The sequence below is a fragment of the Trichomycterus rosablanca genome, chromosome 19 (genome assembly GCF_030014385.1).
Source record: "Trichomycterus rosablanca isolate fTriRos1 chromosome 19, fTriRos1.hap1, whole genome shotgun sequence".
NCBI classification, from domain to species: domain Eukaryota; kingdom Metazoa; phylum Chordata; class Actinopteri; order Siluriformes; family Trichomycteridae; genus Trichomycterus; species Trichomycterus rosablanca.
This window is the reverse complement of record NC_086006.1, coordinates 13,932,236-13,952,985: the sequence shown is the minus strand read 5'-3', so window position 1 is coordinate 13,952,985 and position 20,750 is coordinate 13,932,236. Positions and strand designations below refer to the sequence as shown.

The window sequence follows — 20,750 nt, the reverse complement described above, 5'->3', positions numbered from 1 at the left end:
TCTCTCACACACACAAAACAGCATTTTTTGTAGTAGACAGTGGCTGCCCCTCCCCCACTCTCTCACTCAGTGGTGAAAAATTGTTACATTGCCCTAAATTCCCACGGGGGCTGAGCCAATCAGGTGTTGCGAGAACTTCCAAGTGAATATGCAAGATCTATATAAAACCCCCTGCCAGTATCAAAACTCCTCACATTCAGACAGTTCAGCTTGCGAACTTGCTCTGTGCTTTTACTACAACTTTTACCTTGCTATTACCAGATTGCCCTTTATACTGCATTATATTATTTTATAATATATATAAATATTTTTATATTATATTATACTATACTATATTGCATATATTCTGTTACATTCTTTTCATAGTCTTTTCAAAGGCTTATATATTATATTATATTATATTACATGATATAACATTATATTACTATATATAATATATTAAACTTTGAAAGGTTCACAGCCTTTTTCAACGTTGGTAACTAGCAACTCACAGCTTTTTTAAAAGCTTATTGTTATTTGCATATTACATTATTGATAATAGTAGAAGTGTAAGCTTTATAATATTAGTACATACATACAATACATTTACAATAACAACAATTTATAGCTAAATAGTTATAGGTCAGCCTTTTTTTATTACATATTGTATCTGGTTCTACAATTTTGTGATTGTATTTTTTTCCTGAACATACAACATAGAAACAACATAGTAAGTATTGGATAGGAATAGGAATTTGCAAGACAAGCTTCTATATTTGCATCTTAAGAAACACTTGCTATTAATAACATGGATCCCAAACAAAAAAGTGGTGCCTCAAAAAGAAAAGCAAAAAAGATTAAGGAAGCAAATCAGGCAGATTTCCTGAAAAGCGTTCCTTTGATCTCAAACTTCTTTGAGAAACCGCTGAATATGAGTGAGACAAGTATTGCTGATGTTAGCAGTGATCAGAGTTCTAGCAATGAAGATGTGATCACCACTGGCTTAGTGTCACCTGTCAGTGACTATGTACCTTTGCAGACCCAGTCAGGTGCAGAGCAGGAATGCCAGCCCTGCCAGGCTACCACAGACCAGCAGCAGAAAGACCATAAAAGGAAAGTTGCAGGTGTGTCAGACCCACAATCAGACCAGCCAGCTGCATCGTGTGAGTGTCGTTTTTCAAATGAGGAGGGCAAGGACCCCAACTCCTGGTGTGAAACGGTCAACGACCCTGCTTTATGGCCCAGTACCATTACCGACCAAGCCAAGTCGATTCTTGTTAGTAGAGGAGAAGCTGCATTTCAAAACAGAAGTGCTAAGTACCCAGCCTCAGTCAGGGATAGAGGCATTGGGGGTACCAGTAGGAGCTTTACAAATGCTCTACTCAGTTGCTCTCTACCCAACGGGCAAACTGTGACTAGGCAGTGGCTACTTTACTCTCCTTCAACTGGCTGTGTGTATTGTTTTGCTTGCAAACTGTTTTCCAGTAAGCACAATACTTTTGTTCATGGATTTTCTGACTGGAAACATTCAGAGCGGATTGGTGAGCATGAGGGGAGTGTGGAGCATAGGGCTTGCATGCTAGCATTATATAATCGCTCCAGAGGCACAGCAACAATTGATTCTGATATTGTCAAACAAATTGATGCAGAAAGACAATACTGGCGGGAAGTTTTGAAAAGAGTTGTTGCAGTCATCCAGTTTTTGGGGGAGAGGGGACTTGCTTTCAGGGGAGATGATGAGCTATTAGGATCAGCCCACAATGGTAATTTTTTGGGCATCATAGAACTCTTAGCCAAATTTGACCCATTCCTAGCTGAGCACCTCCAAAGGTTTGGAGGTAAGGGAAAAGGTTCTGTGTCCTACTTATCATCGACAGTGTGTGAAGAATTTATCCATTTGATGGGACAGAGAACAAAGCAGGCAATTGTTAATGAGATCAAAGAATCAAAATACTTTGTTATAACTCTGTTATAGTTGACTCCACTCCAGACCTTGCTCATGTGGACCAACTTACTTTTATTTTCAGGTTTGTTAATAATGACGGACATGTAGTTGAGCGTTTTCTAGCTTCTGAGCCTATTGAAAACCATAGTGGGGACAGTTTGGCAGAGTGTGTCGTTGCTATGGTGGAGAATCTGGGCCTAGACTTATCCAACTGTAGGGGCCAGTCATATGATAATGCAAGTAACATGTCGGGAAAGTACAATGGAGTCCAAGCTCATCTTAAACAAAAAAACCCTTTGATTTGTTGTTGTTTGACTGTGCCTATCACAAATTGTGAAGGGGAGCGTTCATTCGCCAAACTCGCTCGTATTAAGAATGAACTCAGGATTAGGATGCGCCAAAACCGCCTGAACTTACTGTCACTTCTGGCCATTGAATCAGATTTGGTCAGACAGCTTAATTTTGATGAATTAGTGGATGACTTTGCAAGAAAGAAGAGTAGAAAGAAACTTATATAAAATAGATTCTTGTGTTAGGGTTAGTTATTGACAGGTTGTTTAATGTATTAATTTATTTATGTTTTTGGAGGGGGGGGGGGGGGGGGGGCCGCGCGGGGTGGGGGTGTGGGGGGTGTGGTTCCTGGGCAACTCCTTGCCCAGGGGCCCAGACTATCCTTAATCCGTCCTTGGTTTTCAAGTTTGCTTGGAGTGAGATGGTGGGTGGGGTGGGGGTGTGCGGTCCCTCCCAGTGTCCCATCAGCATAAACACAATTTGCCTCAAATGGGCCCCTTGAACAGCAGTGGTCATTGTCATTGTTACACTAATTTCTGTAATATTAAATAAATTGTTTTAGCTATGCCTTTCTAAACAAACAAACAAAAAACAAATTAAAAAAAGAAAAACAAATGGGCCCCTTGAACAGTGTTGGTTATTCTGTCCCTCTGTGTGTGTTTGTGTTTATGAGTGATCTTGTGTGTTGTAAGTGTTTGTGGCTGATTTTGATGCCTTGATGACCGATATTGGGGGCTCCCATTTAAAGCACTGTGGTTCAATGTCAGCCATTTTCACGGTCATGATGGATGACAGAGTTCCATCCAGAGCCAACATGTTCCTGGTTTTGGTTTTATTAAGCCCCACCATGGAAAAAACCCTCTCTGCATCTGCATTTGAGTGTGGCAGAACTAATACAGCCTCGGAAATCTGCTCATACCAGTCACCTTTAAAAAAAATGAACCAAGGAAGCCTAATTACACTCCTACATATTTTTGCAGTTATTAATAACAATAATAATAATAAGAATAGGGTAAGAAATATTCAGCATTGACATGAGCAACTTAAGTTGCTCATGTCAATGCTGAATATTTCTTACCCTATTCTTCAGTGAGGTCATATTCCCCCAGAAAGACTCAATGTCAAACATGACTGAGTCTTGGGGCATAGGGATGTCCATCAATTGGTAGTCCAGGACAAGGGTTTTCAACCTTTTTAGGCATGCGCGCCCCTTCGTGTGCCAAGCGCGACTTGCGGTTGCGTGTACCAAGCACTGCTTCTGCTACGCCCCCCTCCCCTTGTTGAAGCGCGGCGCGAACGCGTATGCCAAGCCCTGCTTCCGCCACGCGCCCCTCCCCTTGATGAAGCGTGCACTAGCGCGTGTGCCAAGCGCTGCTTCCGCCACGCGCCCCTTCCCTGGATGGGGCACGGCTCAAGCACGGATGCCGAGCACGGCTTTCGCCACGCACCCCGGCTCAGTCGCGGATGCAGTGTTGCCAACTCCTCAGTAAGGAAAGTAGCTATTGGCTGTCCTAAAAGTCGCTAGAAGTCGCTAAATGACGTCATCGCCTAATTTGCATATGAGCCATTTGCATGTAATTGACGCTGTAGAAGAGAGGAATAACATCGTGGGAGAGACAAAAAGTGGGTAAAAACACCCTAAATATGTTTAGAACTACAAATGAACATTCTTCTGTTAATTCGTGGTTAGTTTTTGTTATTTAAGAAAACACTGAGCTACTCTGGGCAGGGTTGCCAGATTGCGACAGTAATTTTCAGCCAAAATGCATGAAAAAACGACCAAAACACAGGATAAGCAGATGATTTAGCATTTCACAAATAATAAACCAGTTAAACCATCATGACCTACCTTAAAATGTACAGATCAGTAATTATACATTATAAAGGACAAATTATTTTTGCTTGCATGTCTTTAAAGTAGCCTACCAAGTTTGTAAAATGCATTATTTGTTAGGACACACAACCCTTTGCATGTAAATAAAAATAAACTTGCAAGCAAAGAAAGGTTGCCCTCTCGTACATATGAGAGGTTGTATGTACGAGACTTGCTTACCTTCATATTCAACTCAAATCACTTGTCTAACATATGAATCACTGTATTGATGGGTGTGGCAACAGTGTCTTGGACTGGAAAGAATAACATGTCAATCAAACTTTTGACAACGGGTTGGATGTGGTGGGAGAAGGTAGGGAGAAGGGAGACCTATTTATATTCCACCTGCTTTAGCAATAGCTTTTTTTATTTATATTTTAAGCTGCCAAAATAATTACAAACCAGCCCAAATTTTGCCCACCTGCCAAAGTGTGTTTTTCCCTGCCAATTTCCAACAAAATCCGCTCATTTTGGTGGAAACCCGCCCAATCTGGCAACCCTGTCTGTGATACTGACCGCCCGTGCTTTGGGACGGGGGAGGGGCTCACGGCAGCTCGACCCGCTGCTCGTTGAGGACAGTAACTGCAGAACAATATGTGTTTTCACGTTCGAGTCTCCAAAAGTCTCCAATAACACCAGAAAAAGTCGCTAGATTTGTCGCTAGTCGCTTTTTTGAAAAAAAATAGTTGCTAGAGGGGTCTGAAAAGTCGCTAAATATAGCGACAATGTCGCTAGGTTGGCAACACTGCACGGATGCCTGGCGCGTCTTCCGCCACTCTCGTGTGCCACCGGTTCATTATGATGATCTCGTAGTGCCACGCCCCCGGTCAGCCGCTCGCGCCTTCCCAGACGAGTACTACCTGGTCCAGGAACTCCTCACCCAGCAACAAGAAATTCTATTTTCTGATTGGGTGATAAATTCTATTTTTCTGATTGGCTAAGAAATTCTATTTTTCTGATTGGCCGATAGGTCGCTAATTCAAGACAGCTGTATGAGCGCAGAGTAGTCTGCCTTTGACTCGTTTGTAGGATAAGGCTATAGTCATTTCTGTGCGGCGAAGTCAATCATTTCTCAGCGTGAGAAATGCCATATGTGGTGTGTGAGCTTGTTGAAATGCGTGATACTTGAGAGCCCTGGTGTGTACCCTAATAATAATAAATGTATTTATTTAAAGAAAAACAAAACAACTCGCTGTTCAGGCCCACTGCTCATGAATAATCCATATTTTACGGGAAAAAGAGGACGTATGGTCACCCCAACTTAAAGATATTCTAAGACATATTCAGTAACACTTTGAAGGGTGCTTGGGATCATTGTCCTAATGAGCTTACTGAGGCATCTATATGACATTTGGGGCATTCTCTCACAGCCAGGCAGGTTTGCTGCTGCGCCAAAAATTTGGAACCTACAATAACTCACAATCGTGTCTCTAGAGATGTTCAAGGTCATCGAAATCGTATATGCCTTACCATTTGGTGCAGTGAAATTATCCCCTCTTTAGTTACCTAAATTTACCACGCTTGCAACACACCTTGAACACATTTAGTGTTGATATACCACACACAGGGTGTTTATATACCACACAATTGGACTTTCCAGAAGGGACAAGTACAGCCAAAGCTTGGTTAAGGAATCAGTTCTGGAATAACCTGAATTGGCCTTTTTAGTCTCTAGATTACATTTACATTTTCAGCATTTAGCAGACGCTTTTTATCCAAAGCGACTTACACAATGAGCGGAACACAATGAGCAATTGAGGGTTAAGGGCCTTGCTCAGGGACCCAACAGTGGCAACTTTGTGGTGGCGGGGCTTGAACCGGCAACCTTGTTTACTAGTCCAGTACCTTAACCACTGAGCTATCACTGGCCCAGATTAAAAATCCCACAGGCAGTGTTCGGCAGAATTTAAAGAAAGCAGTTTCAGCGCAAATGCAGTTGAACCCCAATAATCTGAAAGCTTTTGCACAAGAATAGAAAGAAAGTCTTGAGGCCAGTCCAATAAACACATTGTACAGTAGGGGTGTAACGATACATCGTTTCACGATGCATCGCGATGCAAAAATGTAGCGATGTGCATCGTGGACATCTGCGCGATTGTACGAGTGCACGTGCGTTCTGTAATTTATTAGTGATGGGTCGGTCGCGAACAATCCGGCTCTAAGAGTCGGCTCTTTAAAATGAACAGCAGGATTCGGAGCCGATTCGTTGTTTTTTTTTCCGTTAAAGCCGCACGTGATTGGTCAAGATGCGTGGTGACGTTTGTGTGTTTACACTGAGGAGGAGGGGCGGGGTTACACACACACGGACAGCGTGCACATGAACAGGAGGGAGTGAGACACAGAGAGAAAGAGAGCACTTGATGAAGTTTTACATTGCGCTTTACGTAGCCAGACATTACACGCTGGAGGAGGTGAGGAAAATGAGCGACAGGAAACAGTAAAGTTTGGACACGAGGAACCACTTTAACAGAGACGTTCAGACCCACATCTTATACATGTCACTGTGTATTGTAGCAACATCTGTCCCCTCAGAGAGAATCTTTTCCAAAACAGGGCAGATGATAACAGAAAGGAGAAACAGGATCAACCCCTCAAAGATGAGCTCGGTTTTTCTGAATGCCAATCTTCACTAAATACTTACAAATACTATCACCTGGATGCTGCTTTTTCTTTTGCACATTTTTATTTATATTTTGTTGAGTGATGCTTTGTTGATGTGTTCTTTCACTCTAGATGCAAATTTACAAGTAATATACACAATCAGACCTTTTGGTGTAATTGAAATGGGTCTTTGTTTTTGTATTTTATAATTTATTGTTGTAGCACTCTGTTCCATGTTGAGTATATAAATAAAGCCATTTAAATAATACACATTTGATACAATGTTTTTTTTTTTTTACATTAGTAATTCATTTTACATGTAATTTGTTAATACATTAGTTCAAGCAACAAAGAAAATTTGTTTAAAGACTCAGCTCAGCTCAATGAGCTTGTTTGATTACTTTGATTTTCAATTTAAGATGTCAATAAGTAACTTAAATTTGGTAAACCTGTTAGGTTACAGTAAAGTACTCTGTTCTTGGTAATTACCTTTAATTGCAAGGGACTGAAGTTTTTTTTTTGTTTAAAAAATTTACAAGAAAATGTGCATTGTTTTGCACTGTTTACACTTAAAAAAAAAATCGTGAGAAAATCGAATCGTGAGCTCAGTATCGTTAATCGAATCGTGAGCAGAGTGTATCGTTACACCCCTATTGTACAGTAATGACAATGCTAACCATACAAAAAGAATTCACACAAAGCCAAATAAAATCCACATTAGTTTTATATTGCTAGTTCTCATATAATTAAAGGTACATTTAAATGAAGACGCAAGTAAATTAACAAGTACAATCAAGTAGTGTAATAGACTGTACATGGGTACATTACACAGTGTGGGTAAAGACATTTACACACACATTTACAAATTTAAGGACTATTTAACTGTGGAGGGGAACTACACTGAAGGATGGTCTTTAATCTTAAAACACCAATGACACTGAATAAAGGACAAATTAATAAAATCCACGATTATTAATGACAAATTCAGGCACAAAATTAAAAAATTAAAAAAGGGAAAAGAAAAAGCATTACTGTGACTCCCAGATGTTAATGCAGTGAGAACGCTATAGAGTTCCAGCAGTCAGCACACAAAAAAAAAATGATAGAAATGAAAGCAGATTAAAATAAAAAGGGGTGATGATTACTACAGACTGCAAATACTGAAAAGGGGCAATTATATATTTTGCTGGAGCTCAACACTCACAAACTGATACGTGTTTATAGACTGGATACCATACAATTGCAAGATAATATAATTTGATTTAAAATCTGATAAGTTGCATAGATTTTGTGCAGTATGGGTCAGTAACAATGAATAGTGTTACCCATAATATTTAATATCAACAGTGACTTATGTGGATACCAGCAAGTCTAAGAAATATGCAGCATTATAGAACAGTATTAAACAATGACACCAAATCACCACTAAAGAACGTATGACAGATATATAATACAACAACATTAATCTTTTTAAGGCATAACAGACTGCAGTGTTTGGAATGACTAAATGATGGGACATAGCAACATATTAAGAAGCATATCTGACATTCTGCAAAGAAAAAAAGGAATGTAAATATTTAACATTTCTTAATATTTCTTAAGATTTAAAAATATTAAGGGCACATGTGATAAAGGTAGGGCTTAACAAAATTGAACACACAGAATGTGCAGACACAATACATTAAATAATCACAGTTCATTATTAGTAGTAGTTACCAGCATAATTGAATTTACTCTAGACTACCTTGAGGTGAGCTCAGCTCAGTGCTATCCAATGTTGAAGACTGAAGTTGTTAAACCATGCATTTAAGTGTGGACCAAGGGCAAATTTACAGACTAAATCTATTTCCAAAAGTGCTAAAGTGAAATTTAGCAAAATGTAGTAAGGGTATTGAGTGTTTTAAGGCAAAGAAATGGCAATTCTTAGAAACCTAGCTAGCATCTGTACCCTTCTCTTGCTATTTACAAAAAATGTAGTTACCTCCAGTGCTTTCACATCAGCAACGTAACTATTAAAATTCAGTCCAAGTGTTGTAGTTTGCCCTCTTCTTTTACCACTAACTTTAGAAATTCAGAACCTGTGTATGTGAAAGTGCACTAAAATCACAGGTTGTCTTGCTAACCACCGACAGTAATGAAAAAGTGAAATGCAAATCTCTAGATGAGTGAGCAGTGATGGGAAACCAGCTAGAATTGCCACATCTGTTTCAGATGGACACTATATTACGATATGAAGTTCAGTAAAAAAAAAAAATGCTATGGGTATGAAGGGCAGAAAGTGATTGCTGGTCCCTCATTAGTAGATATCAGGACAATTTGTATATTTCCTATCAAAGTATCCTCCCGTATAGAGCCAGTCCTGTGCTCCTGTGTATGGATTTGTTCCCAACTCAAACCACCTGCAGAAATAATAAAACAACAGAAACACCAATTAAAGTAATTAAAGACAAACATTGTCATAATAAATATGTAGTCAGTAAAAGCCACTGCTGGTCTTGTAAAGTCTAAACCTAGAATGCATCACTGATTCAAATAAAATATAGGAAGCTTGGTGTCACTGACAATGGTTTACTGAAATAATATCTGGTCAGCAGTGGTCTTATGAAATGTTTAGATTCATTGAGTCATAACTCAAATTTGGTTTATTACATTTTGTAGGTTGTCATTATGAAATCTTTGAAAAAAAGAATGGAAAAAAACATCAACCAGCAAATTAAAAACTACCTTTAGCCATAGGCTCAATATGGCCCATTATTTTCCTATTTCCTGGAGATGTTTAAAGGAAGGCATTTGATTTTCTAAGAATAGGCTAAGCAATAAATGTACAAAAAAAGTTAATGATTCATGCATAAGCAGTTAAACAGTGTTGTGTGTTCAAAGCTTACCTAGTGGTCCAGTCCTCATTTTCCTTGGCCCTATCTTTACGGGCTGCTCTCTGCTTTTCCTCCAGTCGTTCCTTTTCTCTGCTGGCTTCATCTGTGTGCAGATGACACACACATCCATTAGTATACATGTGTAAACACATGGACACATGAATATATGTATCAATAAATAATTCGTAATTTTGGCATATTATAAACACAAAACATTTTGTCAATCTTTAAAAAAATAACCTCTTTAAAATCAATAACGAGGTGAAACTCTAAATAAAAAAAGTCTGTCCTGGTGATGAATAGATGAAGAACTATTTAATTCTTTTCATTTCTCCTAAAAACTTTTAATTGTAGCCTGACCTGAACACGGCACAGCTTCGCAGCATTATCATGACATTTTGTCCTAATTTTGCCCTGAGATCTGCAACAATTCATTTTGTCTAGCCTGGAGGTTCATTAAGATTAAATTTTATGGTGCTCGAGTGACACAGGTCTAGCGCACTAGCACACCACTAGGGGTCAGTAGAAAAAAATGAAAGTTAAGTTTATTTGGAATATTGACTGGGCAGGATGCACCTCAAAAGCACCCACAAACTGTGGTCAAAAGCTTTGCAATAGGGTAACGAAATATAATGCTGCCCCCTCAGTCAACATATTGAGGTACTTAGTGTGTCAAAATGTTTGGATTCTTATATTATTACAGTTGCACTTTTAGTGCAGATTTTTTTTATTGCTTTAAACATGCCATACCCGCAATTTCATACCTAAATTTAGGATCGAATATAAATTAAATATATACACACTGGGTACACACACACACACACACACGGGTACACACACGGGTACACACACGGGTACACACACACACACACGGGTACACACACGGGTACACACACACACACGGGTACACACACAAGTACACACACACACACACACACACGGGTACACACACACACACGGGTACACACGGGTATACACACGGGTACACACGGGTACACACACACACGGGTACACACACACACGGGTACACACACACGGGTACACACACACGGACACACACAGTGGGGGAAATAAGTATTTGATCCCCTGCTGATTTTGTAAGTTTACCCCCTTACAAAGACTTGAACAGTCTATAATTTTTATGAAAGGTTTATTTTAACAGAGAGAGACAATATCAACAAAAAATCCAGAAAAAAAACATTAAATAAAAGTTATAAATTAATTTGTATTTAATTAAGGGAAATAAGTATTTGATCCCCTACCAACCAGCAAGAATTCTGACCCCCACAGACATGTGCCCATGAGGCACACAAATTAGTCCTGTCCCTGTATAAAAGACTCCTGTCACAGAATCAGTTTCTTCCGTTCAAATCTTTCGACCACCATGGGCAAAACCAAAGAGCTATCAAAGGACGTCAGGGACAAGATTGTAGACCTGCACAAGGCTGGAATGGGCTACAAGACCATCAGCAAGACGCTTGGTGAGAAAGAGACCACTGTTGGTGCGATAATTCGAAAATGGAAGAATTACAAGATCACAGTCAATCACCCTCACTCTGGAGCTCCATGCAAGATCTCACCTGGTGGGGTAAGAATGATTCTGAGAAAGGTGAGGTCAGTCCAGAATTACACGGGAGGAGCTTGTCAATGATCTCAAGGGAGCTGGGAGCACAGTCACCAAGAAAACCATTAGTAACACACTTCGCCGTAATGGATTGAGATCCTGCAGTTCCCGCAAAGTCCCTTTGCTCAAGAAGGCTCATGTACAGGCCCGTCTGAAGTTTGCCAATGAACACCTGAATGATTCAGAGAAAGCTTGGGAGAATGTGATATGGTCAGATGAGACCAAAATTGAGCTCTTTGGCATCAACTCCACTCGCCGTGTTTGGAGGCAAAGAAATGCCCGGTGGGGATGGTGTTCTTGGGGTCATATCTAGCATTTCTCTGCTCCCAGCTCCCTTGAGATCATTGACAAGCTCCTCCCGTGTAATTCTGGACTGACCTCACCTTTCTCAGAATCATTCTTACCCCACCAGGTGAGATCTTGCATGGAGCTCCAGAGTGAGGGTGATTGACTGTGATCTTGTATTTCTTCCATTTTCGAAATTATCGCACCAACAGTGGTCTCTTTCTCACCAAGCTTCTTGCTGATGGTTTTGTAGCCCATTCCAGCCTTGTGCAGGTCTACAATCTTGTCCCTGACGTCCTTTGATAGCTCTGTGGTCTTGCCCATGGTGGTCGAGAGATTTGAACGGAAGAAACTGATTCTGTGACGGGAGTCTTTTATACAGGGACAGGACTAATTTGTGTGCCTCATGGGCACATAACCGTGGGGGTCAGAATTCTTGCTGGTTGGTAGGGGATCAAATACTTATTTCCCTTAATTAAATACAAATTAATTTATAACTTTTATTTATAAAAGTTGATATTCTGTCTCTCTCTGTTAAAATAAACCTTCCATAAAAATTAGACTGTTTAAGTCTTTGTAAGGGGGTATCATCAGCAAGGGATCAAATACTTATTTCCCCCACTGTATATACAGTGTATCACAAAAGTGAGTACACCCCTCACATTTCTGCAGATATTTAAGTATATCTTTTCATGGGACAACACTGACAAAATGACACTTTGACACAATGAAAAGTAGTCTGTGTGCAGCTTATATAACAATGTAAATTTATTCTTCCCTCAAAATAACTCAATATACAGCCATTAATGTCTAAACCACCGGCAACAAAAGTGAGTACACCCCTTAGTGAAAGTTCCTGAAGTGTCAATATTTTGTGTGGCCACCATTATTTCACAGAACTGCCTTAACTCTCCTGGGCATAGAGTTTACCAGAGCTTCACAGGTTGCCACTGGAATGCTTTTCCACTCCTCCATGATGACATCACGGAGCTGGCGGATATTCGAGACTTTGCGCTCCTCCACCTTCCGCTTGAGGATGCCCCAAAGATGTTCTATTGGGTTTAGGTCTGGAGACATGCTTGGCCAGTCCATCACCTTTACCCTCAGCCTCTTCAATAAAGCAGTGGTCGTCTTAGAGGTGTGTTTGGGGTCATTATCATGCTGGAACACTGCCCTGCGACCCAGTTTCCGGAGGGAGGGGATCATGCTCTGCTTCAGTATTTCACAGTACATATTGGAGTTCATGTGTCCCTCAATGAAATGTAACTCCCCAACACCTGCTGCACTCATGCAGCCCAAGACCATGGCATTCCCACCACCATGCTTGACTGTAGGCATGACACACTTATCTTTGTACTCCTCACCTGATTGCCGCCACACATGCTTGAGACCATCTGAACCAAACAAATTAATCTTGGTCTCATCAGACCATAGGACATGGTTCAAGTAATCCATGTCCTTTGTTGACATGTCTTCAGCAAACTGTTTGCAGGCTTTCTTGTGTAGAGACTTCAGAAGAGGCTTCCTTCTGGGGTGACAGCCATGCAGACCAATTTGATGTAGTGTGCGGCGTATGGTCTGAGCACTGACAGGCTGACCCCCCACCTTTTCAATCTCTGCAGCAATGCTGACAGCACTCCTGCGCCTATCTTTCAAAGACAGCAGTTGGATGTGACGCTGAGCACGTGCACTCAGCTTCTTTGGACGACCAACGCGAGGTCTGTTCTGAGTGGACCCTGCTCTTTTAAAACGCTGGATGATCTTGGCCACTGTGCTGCAGCTCAGTTTCAGGGTGTTGGCAATCTTCTTGTAGCCTTGGCCATCTTCATGTAGCGCAACAATTCGTCTTTTAAGATCCTCAGAGAGTTCTTTGCCATGAGGTGCCATGTTGGAGCTTTCAGTGACCAGTATGAGAGAGTGTGAGAGCTGTACTACTAAATTGAACACACCTGCTCCCTATGCACACCTGAGACCTATTAACACTAACAAATCACATGACATTTTGGAGGGAAAATGACAAGCAGTGCTCAATTTGGACATTTAGGGGTGTAGTCTCTTAGGGGTGTACTCACTTTTGTTGCCGGTGGTTTAGACATTAATGGCTGTATATTGAGTTATTTTAAGGGAAGAATAAATTTACACTGTTATATAAGCTGCACACAGACTACTTTTCATTGTGTCAAAGTGTCATTTTGTCAGTGTTGTCCCATGAAAAGATATACTTAAATATCTGCAGAAATGTGAGGGGTGTACTCACTTTTGTGATACACTGTATATATGTATATACAGGTCCTTCTCAAAAAATTAGCATATTGTGATAAAGTTCATTATTTTCCATAATGTAATGAATAAAATTAAACTTTCATATATTTTAGATTCATTGCACACCAACTGAAATATTTCAGGTCTTTTATTGTTTTAATACTGATGATTTTGGCATACAGCTCATGAAAACCCAAAATTCCTATCTCAAAAAATTAGCATATTTCATCCGACAAATAAAAGAAAAGTGTTTTTAATACAAAAAAAGTCAACCTTCAAATAATTATGTTCAGTTATGCACTCAATACTTGGTCGGGAATCCTTTTGCAGAAATGACTGCTTCAATGCGGCGTGGCATGAAGGCAATCAGCCTGTGGCACTGCTGAGGTGTTATGGAGGCCCAGGATGCTTCGATAGCGGCCTTAAGCTCATCCAGAGTGTTGGGTCTTGTGTCTCTCAACTTTCTCTTCACAATATCCCACAGATTCTCTATGGGGTTCAGGTCAGGAGAGTTGGCAGGCCAATTGAGCACAGTAATACCATGGTCAGTAAACCATTCACCAGTGGTTTTAGCACTGTGAGCAGGTGCCAGGTCGTGCTGAAAAATGAAATATTCATCTCCATAAAGCTTTTCAGCAGATGGAAGCATGAAGTACTCCAAAATCTCCTGATAGCTAGCTGCATTGACCCTGCCCTTGATAAAACACAGTGGACCAACACCAGCAGCTGACATGGCACCCCAGACCATCACTGACTGTGGGTACTTGACACTGGACTTCAGGCATTTTGGCATTTCCTTCTCCCCAGTCTTCCTCCAGACTCTGGCACCTTGATTTCCGAATGACATGCAAAATTTGCTTTCATCCGAAAACAGTACTTTGGACCACTGAGCAACAGTCCAGTGCTGCTTCTCTGGTTCAAAAGTGGCTTGACCTGGGGAATGCGGCACCTGTAGCCCATTTCCTGCACACGCCTGTGCACGGTGGCTCTGGATGTTTCTACTCCAGACTCAGTCCACTGCTTCCGCAGGTCCCCCAAGGTCTGGAATCGGCCCTTCTCCACAATCTTCCTCAGGGTCCGGTCACCTCTTCTCGTTGTGCAGCGTTTTCTGCCACACTTTTTCCTTCCCACAGACTTCCCACTGAGGTGCCTTGATACAGCACTCTGGGAACAGCCTATTCGTTCAGAAATTTCTTTCTGTGTCTTACCCTCTTGCTTGAGGGTGTCAATGATGGCCTTCTGGACAGTAGTCAGGTCGGCAGTCTTACCCATGATTGCAGTTTTGAGTAATGAACCAGGCTGGGAGTTTTTAAAAGCCTCAGGAATCTTTTGCAGGTGTTTAGAGTTAATTCGTTGATTCAGATGATTAGGTTAATAGCTCGTTTAGAGAACCTTTTCATGATATGCTAATTTTTTGAGATAGGAATTTTGGGTTTTCATGAGCTGTATGCCAAAATCATCAGTATTAAAACAATAAAAGACCTGAAATATTTCAGTTGGTGTGCAATGAATCTAAAATATATGAAAGTTAAATTTTTATCATTACATTATGGAAAATAATGAACTTTATCACAATATGCTAATTTTTTTAGAAGGACCTGTATATATATACAGGGGTTGGACAAAATAACTGAAACACCTGTCATTTTAGTGTGGGAGGTTTCATGGCTAAATTGGACCAGTCTGGTGGCCAATCTTCATTAATTGCACATTGCACCAGTAAGAGCAGAGTGTGAAGGTTCAATTAGCAGGGTAAGAGCACAGTTTTGCTCAAAATATTGCAATGCACACAACATTATGGGTGACATACCAGAGTTCAAAAGAGGACAAATTGTTGGTGCACGTCTTGCTGGCGCATCTGTGACCAAGACAGCAAGTCTTTGTGATGTATCAAGAGCCACGGTATCCAGGGTAATGTCAGCATACCACCAAGAAGGACAAACCACATCCAACAGGATTAACTGTGGATGCAAGAGGAAGCTGTCTGAAAGGGATGTTCGGGTGCTAACCCGGATTGTATCCAAAAAACATAAAACCACGGCTGCCCAAATCACGGCAGAATTAAATGTGCACCTCAACTCTCCTGTTTCCACCAGAACTGTCCGTCGGGAGCTCCACAGGGTCAATATACACGGCCGGGCTGCTATAGCCAAACCTTTGGTCACTCGTGCCAATGCCAAACGTCGGTTTCAATGGTGCAAGGAGCGCAAATCTTGGGCTGTGGACAATGTGAAACATGTATTGTTCTCTGATGAGTCCACCTTTACTGTTTTCCCCACATCCGGGAGAGTTACGGTGTGGAGAAGCCCCAAAGAAGCGTACCACCCAGACTGTTGCATGCCCAGAGTGAAGCATGGGGGTGGATCAGTGATGGTTTGGGCTGCCATATCATGGCATTCCCGTGGCCCAATACTTGTGCTAGATGGGCGCGTCACTGCCAAGGACTACCGAACCATTCTGGAGGACCATGTGCATCCAATGGCGGTGCCGTGTATCAGGATGACAATGCACCAATACACACAGCAAGACTGGTGAAAGATTGGTTTGATGAACATGAAAGTGAAGTTGAACATCTCCCATGGCCTGCACAGTCACCAGATCTAAATATTATTGAGCCACTTTGGGGTGTTTTGGAGAAGCGAGTCAGGAAACGTTTTCCTCCACCAGCATCACGTAGTGACCTGGCCACTATCCTGCAAGAAGAATGGCTTAAAATCCCTCTGACCACTGTGCAGGACTTGTATATGTCATTTCCAAGACCAATTGAAGCTGTATTGGCCGCAAAAGGAGGCTCTACACCATACTAATAAATTATTGTGGTCTAAAACCAGGTGTTTCAGTTATTTTGTCCAACCCCTGTATATATACACATATACACATACACACATACAATATTTTTAGTTGACATTGCCTTACACTCGAGCAATAGCAGAAACCTGTCTCTCGTAAACCTAAATGAAATGCAACCCTAATTTATGTCATTGCTAACACCTGTATCTGTTCTACTTTTTCATGTAAAACTGACTTCTGTGAAAAAGGTATTTTACAGCAGGTTTGTGCAAGACATGTGTGAGCATTACATACACATGTTGTATGAGGGGAGAACATGCTGGATCATGTTTATACAAACATTCCTATCACATACAGCTCAAAGCCCTGCCACCACTTCAGCTACTCAGACCACATCTATGTTATGCTAATTTCAGCATACAGACCACTCGTCAAGACGCTCAACATATGACGGTTCCACTAACCTCTAGCAGATTTTTGCCCTTCATTGCTAGACTATGCAAAAGCTTTTTGCCTTAGTATCAATAGTAATTTTCTAATATTAAATGTACTTAAGTATTGCAAGAAGAGGTACAAGTAAATGCTGTTAATAAAAATGCAAGCGGTCAACATTTTGAAAAATATGAAAATTGTTCTTTTAAGCATGGTAGAGCTTTGGGCTATCAACTGAAAGGTTGCGAGTTCGAATTCCAGCTCTGCCATGCAGCCACTGTTGGGCCCTTGATCAAGGCCCTTAACCCTCTCTGCTCCAAGGGCGCCGTACGATGGCTCACCCTGCGCTCTGACCCCAGCTTCCAAACTAGCTGGGATATGTGAAGAAAGAATTTCATTATACTGTACATCTGTATATGTATATATGGCAAATAAAGGCCTTCTATTGTAAACCACCTTAACAATGGAGCCTACTCTATACCTACAGAAAAACAAGGTCTTCACAACATAAGAATGTATAGAACAATTTATAGTATACATTTTCTTTCTTCCCTCTAAAAATTATTTGTGCCAAATCATGATTACAGAGTAGTCAGAGTTTACTTTTATAAAAGTATATTTCTGGTAAGATACTTATACTTTTATACTTTGTACTTGTGGTGGATCATTCTCAGCACTGCAGTGACACTGACATGGTGGTGGTGTGTTGTGCTGGTATGAGTGGATCAGACACAGCAGCGCTGCTGGAGTTTTTAAATACCGTGTCCACTCACTGTCCACTCTATTAAACACTCCTACCTAGTTGGTTCACCTTGTAGATGTAAAGTCAGAGACCATCGCTCATCTATTGCTGCTGTTTGAGTTGGTCATCTTCTAGACCTTTATCAGTGGTCACAGGATGCTGCCCACGGGGCACTGTTGGCTGGATATTTTTGGTTGGTGGACTATTCTCAGTCCAGCAGTGACAGTGAGGTGTTTAAAAACTCCATCAGCATTGCTGTGTCTTATCCACTCATACCAGCACAACACACACTAACACCACCACCACCATGTCAGTGTTACTGCAGTGCTGAGAATGAAAATGGACAGTGAGTGTAGAAACAAGGAGGTGATCATAATGTTATGCCTCATCGGTGTACATACATACACACACATACACAGTAATGTGTCTTGTCAAAAGTCTTAGGCCAAATAAATTACCCATGTCCCCATTCTCCATGGCTCTGATGTCAGGCCGTAGGCGGCAGTCTGTTGGAGCCAAAAGTCCCTCCATGGCAGGCTCTAATTCATTCAGTGTGATAGCAAAATTGGTGAAGTTATACATCTGTCAACAAAAAAATTAAAATTACATAGTAAGTTTTCCTAAATTTAAGAGTTTAACAAAATGTTAATGCAAAATATTCAGCATTGGTTAGTATGATATGTGCATGTGTGAGTGTATTTCCGTGCACCTCTGCTGAATCAGGTGGTCTAGAGGAGACCCTCCATAACAGAGTGCTCCCAGGGATAACAGCCACAGTCTCCTGTAACTCCGGCATATCATCTGCTTCATCATTCTCTGCATTATTTGCCTCTTCCTACACACACACACACACACACACACAGACAGACAGACAGACAGACAGACAGACAGAAAGAAATAATAGCCTTAAACTTAAAAAATTTAACTTTAAACTTTTAAATAGCCACACTTTGTCCAATATTATAAGTAGTTTAACAAAAACACAGATTCTGGCTAAAGATAGCCCAAGTAAACAAAATACTTTTAAAAGATGATTCCCTTTTTTAAGGTAAAATGCTGTTCTGTCCTATCTGACCTATCTCTGCAGCAACAACTTAGTAAGTAACCAGAAATACAGATGCACAGCTAAACAACTGCAAAGGTGAAACTTTTTGGAAAGCATGGGTCCTATTACATCTGGCATAAAGCTAACACCACATACCACACTAAGATCATACCAACATGAACATGGACGACTTATCATCATTGATGGAACCATAAATTCTGTTCACTACCAGAAAATTCTAAAGTAAAATGTCCACCTGTAAGTTTGTGACCTGAAGCTCAAGCACAGCTGGGTTATGCTAAAGGACAAAGTTCCAAAGCACACATATTAGTCCACTTCTAAAAGCCTCAAAAGAAACAAAAGGTTTAAAGTTTTGAGTCAAAGTGCTGTTCAAAAACCCGCCAACGTAGCTAAATTAAAACACAAAGAGCGAGTCAGAATTCCTCCACAGTAAAGCAGGAGTGTAAATGCAAGTTATCACAAACGTCACAAGGGAGATATATATCCTGAGAAAATCTTTATCCTCAATAAATCGAATAATCATTTAAAAGTTGTATTTTGTGTTTACTCATGTTGTCAGATTTCAATGTGACAAATGAGCACTTCACTTGTAATTTCACAGTTGGACTACTGCAACTCCCTCCTGGCAGGAGCTCCCATGTCCACTATTAAACCCTTGCAGCTCATTCAAAATGCAGCTGCCCGTCTGGTTTTTAACCAGCCCAAACACTGCCACATCACCCCACTGCTGCGTTCTCTTCACTGGCTTCCTGTAGCTGCACGCATTCAGTTTAAAACACTGATGCTCGCCTACAAAGCCAAAAATGGACCAGCCCCAAGCTACCTTTGTGGTCTAATCAAACCCTGCTCTGTACAACTCAACCTCCGAGCCACTAGTCTCGCTCGACTTGAGCCTCCACCCAAGAGCATCAAGGCTCTTCTCTGTTCTAGCCCCCAAGTGGTGGAATGAACTTCTTCTGTCTGTCCGAACATCTGAGTCTCTTGCTGTCTTTAAAAAACGATTAAAAACCCACCTTTTTACTAAGCACTTAAGCTGACTTGTACTTATTTACTAACATTTCTCTTCCATTTCCAAAAAAAAAAAAAAAAAAAAAAAAAAAAAAAAAAAAAAAAAAAAAAAAAAAAAAAAAAAAACACTTTGGTTCTAACAGGTTTCAGCAGATTTGTTCTTCGACTGTTTACTAAAACTTGAGAAATAAAATGTTTGCTATGGAAGCACTTCTGTAAGTCGCTCTGGATAAGAGCGTCTGCTAAATGCAGAAAACGTAAATGAAAATGTAAATGAGCAAAAATAGAAGAAATAAGAGGGTCAAATACTTTTTCACAGCACTGTATTTCCAATTACAAAGCAAAATAGCTGAGACCGTAAATTAAAAGTAAAAATTAACTTTGTTATGTTCCAGTTCGAACACCATTAATAAATAATTTAAATTAAAGCTTGTCCAAAAAATACCAAAAACAGATACCTTTGTATTATTAATGAACTTTGGTTTTAAACCAGAACCATTATGTCTTACTACACGAGAACAACCACCACCTTAACCAGCTGATTAAATTTTGTCTTTATGGGGACTGTTGAGTAGCCCACATTCAATTAAAAGCTATTACCAATGACTACATTGCTATTAAGTATATACTAGTCTTAGTGTTTAAAATTGAGTGCACATATATACAGTGTATCACAAAAGTGAGTACACCCCTCACATTTCTGCAAATATTTCATTATATCTTTTCATGGGACAACACTATAGACATGAAACTTGGATATAACTTAGTCAGTGTACAGCTTGTATAGCAGATTAGATTTACTGTCTTCTGAAAATAACTCAACACACAGCCATTAATGTCTAAATAATGTGAGTACACCCCACAGTGAACATGTCCAAATTGTGCCCAAATGTGTCGTTGTCCCTCCCTGGTGTCATGTGTCAAGGTCCCAGGTGTAAATGGGGAGCAGGGCTGTTAAATTTGGTGCTTTGGGTACAAT

At 40.6% G+C, this 20,750-nt stretch overlaps 1 protein-coding gene across 1 annotated transcript in view; it reads right to left on the bottom strand.

Moving 5' to 3' along the window:
- Positions 1 to 7,395: 7,395 nt before the first annotated feature.
- osbpl2b (oxysterol binding protein-like 2b) overlaps positions 7,396 to 20,750 on the bottom strand; it is a 37,457-nt gene continuing 24,102 nt past the window's right edge. Inside the window, exons 11-14 of the mRNA XM_063015679.1 lie at positions 18,407 to 18,532; positions 18,156 to 18,279; positions 9,575 to 9,665; positions 7,396 to 9,088 (exon numbers count right to left, since the gene is read on the bottom strand). Coding sequence (XP_062871749.1) covers positions 8,986 to 9,088; positions 9,575 to 9,665; positions 18,156 to 18,279; positions 18,407 to 18,532 — 444 coding nt within the window. The 3' untranslated portion in view covers positions 7,396 to 8,985. The remainder of the gene's footprint in view (positions 9,089 to 9,574; positions 9,666 to 18,155; positions 18,280 to 18,406; positions 18,533 to 20,750) is intronic.